At 31.5% G+C, this 9,532-nt stretch overlaps 1 protein-coding gene across 1 annotated transcript in view; it reads right to left on the bottom strand.

Moving 5' to 3' along the window:
* Window positions 1–6,299: 6,299 nt before the first annotated feature.
* The window catches only part of LOC108768945 (RNA exonuclease 1 homolog), a 9,112-nt gene continuing 5,879 nt past the window's right edge, over window positions 6,300–9,532 (bottom strand). Inside the window, exons 5-9 of the mRNA XM_018519661.1 lie at window positions 7,743–8,204; window positions 7,256–7,553; window positions 7,015–7,177; window positions 6,641–6,900; window positions 6,300–6,539 (exon numbers count right to left, since the gene is read on the bottom strand). Coding sequence (XP_018375163.1) covers window positions 6,454–6,539; window positions 6,641–6,900; window positions 7,015–7,177; window positions 7,256–7,553; window positions 7,743–8,204 — 1,269 coding nt within the window. The 3' untranslated portion in view covers window positions 6,300–6,453. The remainder of the gene's footprint in view (window positions 6,540–6,640; window positions 6,901–7,014; window positions 7,178–7,255; window positions 7,554–7,742; window positions 8,205–9,532) is intronic.

Raw genomic sequence — 9,532 nt, 5'->3', positions numbered from 1 at the left:
ACTTGAAATAATTGCAGTAAAACAGAAAACGCTTTGACTGAAGACGTGGGATTACAGTAATATTGCAGCAATATTACTTTGAAAGATTGCAATGTTTCATAAAACATTGCTGCAATATTATAGCAATTTTTAGAGAAATATTGTAGATATATTGCTGCAACATTATGTAATATTTCGATAATTAATCCAATTTTATTAATTGCTAAAATATTATTGCATTGCTTAGCATGATATACCAAAATACACACGATAAAGTTATAATAAAAAAACATTTGGCGGCTTAGAAAGCACATCGCAAAGATCTTGGAAATTCCCAGAAGACTCACCAAAGTTTTGCATATGCCTTCTTACAGACTCGGATGTTTCTTCTTACGAGAAGCTTTCATCTCGTGGCGAGATCACGTACTTACGTGTTGAATTATAATATTACAGCAATATATTACAATATTTCCTATAAAATATTAAAATTACGATATTTCGCGATATTGTAATATTTCCAATAAAGTATTAAAATTTCAATATTGCAGCAATATTGCTGTAATTTTTGTAATATTGCGCAATATTGCTGCAATATTTTGTGCTGGAGGGCATCATATTTGACTCTAATCTTATTATTAGACAATTAAAAGGCACAAATTTTTCAAGGAAAAATGACATAAAAAGAATACATGCTATTATAAAAAGAATTAAAAATATGAATATTAAGTATATTTTAGTAAGAATAATTCAAATTTACAAATATAATATAAAAAAACTGGATTAATATTTTTGACAAGAAATTTATAATTGAATCCAATAAACCGTCAGCTCTGGATGGTTAATTCGCATCCTGAACACAATTGCAACACGTAGTACAACACGTTTTTGTGTTTTAAGCGATACTTCGAATACGATATATTAATTTCGCTCGGTGCGTCCGTCGCGGCTCGTGCGGACGATACGCGCCGCTGTATAGTATTGTAATAAATTAGGATATTTCGTAAAAAAAAGAAAAGAAGGGAACGAAAGGACGTCGTTACATTCCGTGTACATATTACCATATTTTACGGTACGCTACGTACAATATATTATAGGCGCCGCATCGGAGACTAATATTTAGTCTTCGCGATGGGGGAGAGGGATTCACGTCCAAGTCGACATCGCCTTTCGGCCCACACATGTTCAGTATTATCGCTTTTACGACGTTGCCTGGAATCGCCGAGATATCCTTGGTGAAAATTTTTCTTAGAATGCTTTATATAATTTTTTCAGAATTTCTATATAAATTTCAGAATTTTTCAGAATTTCTGTATGGTTTTATACATATCACCGTTATATTTTATACGTATTCCACTGTTTATTAACTATTAAATAAATACATATGAAGTAAATAATCATACATTATGAATAAATCAAATAAAATAGCTAATATTGTCAAGGATAAAAATGAATTTTGGATCTTGGTGCCTAATAGTGTTTATACATATGTAAATTTTAAATACATCTTTCAAGTATATAAACTGCATCGATTAGTTGTCGGATTTGAAACGCAATCATAAACTGAAATTGAAATATTATTATCACAAATTAAATTGATCGTCAATTTAATAATGATATTAATAAACCTCTTAAAATACTGCAAAATAACTTATTGCGAAAAATACGCATTGTTTGTCGCATCTATCTCAGCTCGGTGTTTCTACATTCCTTTTACAATTTTATAACTTTTTAGAAAGAGTTTATCACATCTTTTTTATACGAATTGAAATACTTTTCACAAATGCTGAGAAAGTCGGCATCTTTTCTAGAATATTTTATGTGAATTCTGAAATATTCTAAGATTTCTCATTCTACACAAATATTCCATAGAAAACTTATAAATTTGAAAAGTTTAAGATATAATTTTTTCAAATTTATAAGTTTTCTATGGAATATTTGTGGAATATTCACAAATCTTCATAAAAATATAAAAATGTCTTAAAAATATTATTAATAGTATTAACCGATTTATTATAATGTCAACTGTAATATATCGTAATAGTTAAATATAAGATATTGTGTGAGAATTCTTTTCACCAGGGGTACAACAGAGGTATTCCGATTCCGCCGACAGAACGTCCCGCTTCTTCGGCGTGCGTGTCTTCTTGCGAACTGCGTTCAAGTCGATCCAATTAAGATAGCACAGTGCACTTATACGAGTAAAAAAGAAGAAAAAATCGCGACGAGGTGCGTCGCGATCGTGTTTTAACAGTGCATGAATTCATCTGAATCTACCGAATCATTTTCACCTCGCGGTTAGTTGCTTTATAAATTTCGTCAACGTGATAAAATAAGATAAAATAAAAAAAAAAGGAAATAGAAAAAACTACGCGAACGTAAATTCTCGGAGCAATACACGTTGCGTTTCGTTATGCAGTTGAGTATCTTAAAAACTTTTATTGCTCGTAGCGCCACATAGTGATTGTTATTTGCTTTATTTTATATAAAAAGCAGTGTACACGTATTCTTTTTTTTTATATAACATTTATTAGTATTTGACGAGCGCAATCGATCGTATCATGAAAAAGACGTGCTATAAAAATACGCAGACAATAAATATGCAATTTGAGGGCGGATGTGTAAAGTATTTTGTATGTGTAAAAATGCTGAAGGGAATTTATATGATCCCCCTGTACAAAATCGACTTTTGCAAATAAAAATGAGACAAAAAAACGACATATATTTTAAACCATTTTACTCTCGCTACTTGTAAAAGAACTTTTGAAAGGGAAAGAAGGTTATCGAAGGAGAGAAGAATACTGGCACTCGTTCGCCGGATTATAAATCCTCGTCTTGACATACGTGATACACCTATAAGGACAGTAGTCGTTCCAACTTTATCCGTAAACAGCATAAGTTAGAATGATGAATGTGCAGACAATAATAGCACAGACAGAAGAAGAAAAGAGAAATATTTTGTATACCGCGATCACACCATGTGTTCTTGCGAACAATAGAACTGGATAATACTTCAACGAGGAGATCGTGCAGCGTATTTTCCTTACAAAAGTCCAATTTAATACTGATCAATTTAATGCTGAAAATTATTTATTTTCACTAATTAAAAGCACTGGACAATAGTGTTTTTAATACTTAAAATAAGTAATTAATGTTACCTTCCAGTATTAAAACTTTTGTAAAAAGTTCGGAAATAAAGGTTCCTATCTACGTTAAGTTTACGTTTTAAAGTGTTAAAAAGGAATACGGGAGATAATTAAGTACTCTGCATCGTTATCGATCAATGTTGCAAATTATATCCGGCGATATTTGCAATGTAGTCACTTACAAAGTATTAATCAGTCGAGTTCCACGACGAGAAGGAATGTAACGCAATAATAATTGCGCGATAATTGTCCAATGTCCAGCTGAAGTCATTAACTGTTAAATACACGAATTAGTCGAGCGCGGCATAGTGGTCGAGAAATATTTTGACGTAAATCTCACCGAGATGTAATTTTGTAAAATGTGTACAATATATATGAAATGTACGGAAAAACGTTCCATCTGTGGCTTTTCTTTTTGTGTAACGATGTTACATAGTTTCAACATTATGAAGCGTAATATAATTAGATATCGAAGGAGCATATATGTTAATACCTATAATTGTGACATTTACATTTATAAAAAGAGTACATGAATGTATACGAAGTCTGTAGCGCATCATCTTGCTTTTATTTGACGCTGCTTTATTCATTTCTAGAACTTCCAATTATGTATTGCCATATAGGATCGTGACATTATAAGCAAGAAATGACACGTTGAAATTTCTTGCATGTATTTGTAAATAAAGAGAATTTGGATAAAATAAAGTAATGAAATAATGTAGAAATGATCCAAGACTTCCCCCTACAGTCAGTAAATAATTGCAAAAGGCACGTGAAGAGTTTACCAGCGTTTACTCAATGCGCGTGCCATGCGCAGCCTATTTTTACTTCACGTGCCTTTTACAACTATTTACTGTCTGTAAATTTAATTTGAAATTTGCTTCTGAAAATCTGAATCCATTTCAATCCATTCTCTTTTACTATATGGATATTCAGTCTGTTCACAAAGCTTGCAAACGCGCTAACAACTAACACACTATCTCGGAAGAAATAGCGTTGATAGCGCGCAGTTATGACGCAAAACGTTACCATTAATGACGCCATGATTGTGTTAATTGTTAACGCTATCTGCAGCTTTTAGCGTTAAATAATTTAGCGCTAATGGATGCTTTTCATTTAATGACACAAGTCGGTACAAGCATATCTATTTTTTTCTTTGCATTTAATGAGTAATAAAACTAAAACAACACTTGTATCAACTTATGTCACCAAATGAAAAGCATCTATATTTATAGCATATCTATAAATAGCGTCTCCCCGAATACTGATAAAAAAACATAAGCTTCGATTTAAACACACAACTCTGAATTTTATATTTTTATAATTACCGACAGTCGATAAAATAGTCAACAATTATATCAACATTGATATTATTATTATTATTATACTAAAAAGCATATACTTTTTGCATGGAGTTTTTCTGACAATTTGTCAAGTTTTGAAAGATGTGCATTTTAACTCCTGTTTAACTTATTTGCTACAACTTATTATTTTAAAAAAAGAAAGATAAACGTATATGTATAAATGACACATCAGAGAAATATGTTAATACTTTTTAAAAGCAAGGTAGTGGACCGAGCATCAGATTTCTCTCTGGTCGATGTGTCATATTTTATCCGTATAACCCTGCACACACACAATGGAAGAAATATTAGGAAAAAAAAATAGGAATAAATATTAAGATTTCAACCTATCAGAAACCGTATATATTCTGATGTAACTGGTATCTGATAGGTTGAAATCTTAATATTTATTTCTGTTCCTAATATTTAATATATTGTGCGCAGGCCTTAAAACAGCGATCTCGCAGAGTTGAGTTTTACTTTAGGATTCAAAATGTCTAATAAAAAAATAATAATAATTATTATGTATACATATTCATAAACTTTTTATATGCACGTATTTACATAAATGTAATTCTTACCTTTTTCAATACTTCAAGGGATAAATGCATCTTTCGCTAATGCATAAACTCAATTGCAGTATAAAAATAAATATATTTATCTAATTATTATTTGTTTTATAACCGTACAATAATATTAATATCATTAATAAGTTGTTAATTTATTATTGTTCTTTGAAATATGTCTATGCTATAAGGTTGAATCAGTAAATAAATAGATGCAACGTATCTCATCTTTTTAATACTATAAAATATATAAAATATAAATAAGTGATAATGTAACGGGGTACAAAAATATTAATTAAAATGTCGCGATGCATGTCAAATTCTCCGCACTGAGATTTTCTCATTTAATACTTAATGCTTTAATAAATTTGATGAGAATTTATGTCGCAGATATAATTTTATTAGCTAGACAAATCCATTTAGTTTAAAAAGAAATCCTAAGTCGAGGTCAATGAGTGTATATTACATATTTATACACAAGAAGATATAATACAGTATATAAAAAGTGCGCAGTATGTAGGCAGTAAAATATGCACAACAGTACTGGCCTGCAACAAGATACTATTAAAGACCAATCTGTAGAAATTTTGATGACATTTGAATAATTAGCTTATTAGATTAATAATTTATTATTTTTCATGATTCTAGATACATATCGTAGATATGTGTGTACACGCAATAATATTCGATTTTAAACTGCACTTTGCTGTTCAATTATCCAAACAGAAAAAAACTAATTATAATCAGGTAAAAAATTTTACACAAATATTATGTCATAAATATACAGGATTTCTTAAATAGCGAACACTAATCATATAGCGCTATTCCTGATTAAAAATTGAATCGAAAAGTCCTCTATCATTTTACAATTTTCGCAATGAAACATTTCTTAAGATCGCCGAGTAAGCGATTGCTGAATCACATAATGCTAATCCTGATAAAAAATTGAATCAAAAAGTCCTCTATCATGTTGCATTTTTCGTGATAGTTAATGGTTGGGCAGTCGGATACGCGCTTATTTGACAATATTTAGAAATTGATATTTCATCAACCATTGAGTCAAAAATTGCAAAATTGTAGAGGATTTTTCAACTCAATTTTTAATTAAGAATAACGCTATATGATTAGTGTCCGCTATTTAAGAAATATCCTGTATATGCTTATTTATGAAAAATAATAAATCATGAATTAAATACCGTATAAGTTAATTATTCAAATATTTATATCAGATGGACAAATAATATTAATAACACTTAAATTGTGTCTAATTATTCGGAGAACTAATCAATCCCAAAATAATTTGATCAAATTGTCTTTAACAGTTCCTCGATAATATCACGAAAGCGAAAAATGAGTTGTAAGTTGTAACTAGCATACAACAATCGTGATAATGTTTGTTCCTAAAAAAGTGTGAGCACAGTTTCACTGTAATTTCGCTTCTTCCTTCACTTTCCAGCGAATTAATTCCATGCAAGCGATGGCATCTTCTTGACTGTCATGACCACCAACTGGGGAATATAAATCATTATTAAATATTATTTTAATTATTATGTGTCATTTATAGACACTTAATCTTCTACCCTTCTCATACAAAAAATTATAAACTCACCATCATTTTGTATGATTTTTCTAAGATATTCGGAACAGAGATTTTTCAATGCCCTTTTTTGCGGATATCCATTTCTATGCGGAAACATAACGCTGGTATCCACAACGGTATCGTGTAGCAATTTTAAAGCTTTGAAATCACTTTCAAGACTGTGACCTACCAAGATCGTTTTATCCGAGAACATCGTGAGAAGCGTAGCTTGTACATCTAAAATATTCGTCGTCACGTCCTTCATGTCTTCTTCCGTAATTCCTGAAAACCTATTATAGAATAGAAAATTACTATCGTATACATAAATCAAAATAATTCGTCGACTTATATTCTAATATATATATCCAATAAGTTTTGGGTCTCTTATAATTCTTACAATTTACCTCGTATTGTAATCAATTATTGGATTTTGCGGTCTGACTAACGTTTCGTATATCACCTTACAATCTTCGTCAATAATCGTCACTCTGGTTAGTTCTAAGCCTTGTGTGGTATAGCACATTTCACAATCGAGTGCGTAAACACCTTGCTCGTCCATAGGAACATCTTTGCACACGGAAAAACAAATTAATATATTTGAATACATGTATGGAAAGAGTGCAAGAGAATCTGAAAATACCTTACCTTTTGATAAAGTCGTAACATAACCACGAAGATTCTCATAATCTGTGTAATCCCACACATGCGTCTTTGCGTCGCAACAACCAAGAGCAGAACCATATTGCTGGCAACAACTATACTTGCCTTCGCCTCTAACTGTAAACTTTCTGCCCCAATGATATATACAATTTTGTTGTCGTACAGCAAAGCCTTGTTTATTTATCATATACGCTTGACCACACCGGCTGCACATTCTCTCATTAGGCACTTTTGACAAAATGGTTTGGTTCCGCGAATTTGTTACATATATCTTCGCTCGTCCCTACAAAATATAAAAACGTACTTTATTGATAAATGTTTCGTCCAAATAGGATATTCAACACATTTTATATTTATTATTACTTTGTATCTATTATCGTTTATTTTATTTCTCTTCATCAGTAACAATTTGAACAAATGTATATAATAATAATTTCTTCAATTATATATTTTATCTGTATTGTTTTCTAACCTTTGTACCATCTGGGTGTTTACGCGGAAATCCGTTATCTCTAAGCTGCTGTTCCGACATCATCCATTTTTTAAGCATGTTGTAGAGCGCTGGTCCTTTAAAATCTATCATACTCTTCTTGCTTTTAACTACACTCCAAGAACCTTTTGACTTGCCAACAAGAACAGCTTCGTGAGACACCATACCGCTTAAATTAACGAACTTCTCATTCGATTGGTTTTGATCTACTTCCTTTCTTAATCTATGAGCCGCCAACATGCACGAATTTTTATATACCGCGAGTGCCTTGCATCTCTCATGACACGCGAATTCTTCTCTGACGGCTCGTTGCGCTGCATCATCCCCATTCGTATAAATTTGCACGCATATATCGTGCATTACATTAATATAATATTGACGAACGTTTAAGGGGAATTTTTGGGTAGCGACTTGCAGCGGTTCTGGACGCATGAGTTGAGGCACCTGCGTAAATAGAATTTTATGACAATTTTTTCAAACATGTTAATTGGCTGCAGAACAAAGAGATCCGAGAATCTCTTTGTTCTGCAATAAACAGGCTTGAAAAGCTTATCGTACAATAAAAAACGGATAAATATAGGCCGGATCTTATATTTAAGACAGTCTTAAGTACAGTCTTAAGATGTCATAAACCAATTAGAAGACCGCATTAGCGACTCAAGACATTACTTACGATGATCTTAAAATAAGAACCGACTATGAATACCGGCCATAATATTAATCTAATTAGTTCATGACATCTTTAGACTCTACTTAACCCGGGAGTAGGTGCGTCTCAAAACTAACGTTAGTAGGTGCGTCCCGATCATTTTGACCGAAATATATTTTCGCACATATATGTGTTATAACTAGAATGTATGATTATATGATGATTATATGATTATAATTACTATAAGTAATAATTAATAAGAAAATGAGATTACAAACACTAATTACACTTACGTAAGTGAGTTTATACGTACTATTGCGTACCGGGACGGACGTGTTCCGTCTCGGCTTGGATGTTGCATCCCTAATTTTTGTCAAGCTGTCGAGCTTTTTCGTAATTGTTTCCTTTTTTTATTTGTTACCTGCATTTTCGAACTAGTTTATGGCCGGGCTGGCTACGAGAGCCAATAAAAGAAGAAAAAGATCGCAGTCGGACTGGCTACGAGAGAATAAAAGAAGCAAACGAAGACTAACGTAAGTGCGCGCGCTATGGTCTTTTAGACTGACCGTTACAAACATATCAAATTTTATGTGGATATAAGCATGTTTACGTCATCTATTTTCGCATACTATACGAAAAAACATTAACAACATTCACGTAAAGGTAAAAATGTAACAGTGCCAATTAATTGAAAGATATAAATAAAAAACAGAAGAGTACGGCAAAATGACCGGTACGCGACCACTCCCGGGTTAAGATGGTCTTAAATATAAGACTCGACTATGAATACTACTGTCCTAATGTCCATTTCTATATTAATGTAAATTAATTTTAATCTCTATTTAAAGAAATGCTGGAGTGACGGCCGAATTTAATAGATGTCGATAGTACAAACTTTTTTAATTCTAAAAAAATGTCGATAATAGTAATATTTTTAATTTATTTCGTACGTTACATCGTTCTGTTGCAATAAAATGCATCTGTCCTTATCTAACATATTGCAAAGCCATTTCTTGCAAGATTTGAGCCGGTATTCATAATCCATCCTTATTTTAACTATTTTAAGACATATAATGTCTTAAGATGCTATTATAATATATTAATATATATATATATATATATA

The sequence above is a fragment of the Trachymyrmex cornetzi genome, unplaced genomic scaffold (genome assembly GCF_001594075.2).
Source record: "Trachymyrmex cornetzi isolate Tcor2-1 unplaced genomic scaffold, Tcor1.1 scaffold83, whole genome shotgun sequence".
Classification (NCBI taxonomy): Eukaryota; Metazoa; Arthropoda; class Insecta; order Hymenoptera; family Formicidae; genus Trachymyrmex; species Trachymyrmex cornetzi.
Note: the sequence above shows the minus strand (reverse complement) of the source record. Positions and strands in the feature narration are given on the sequence as shown.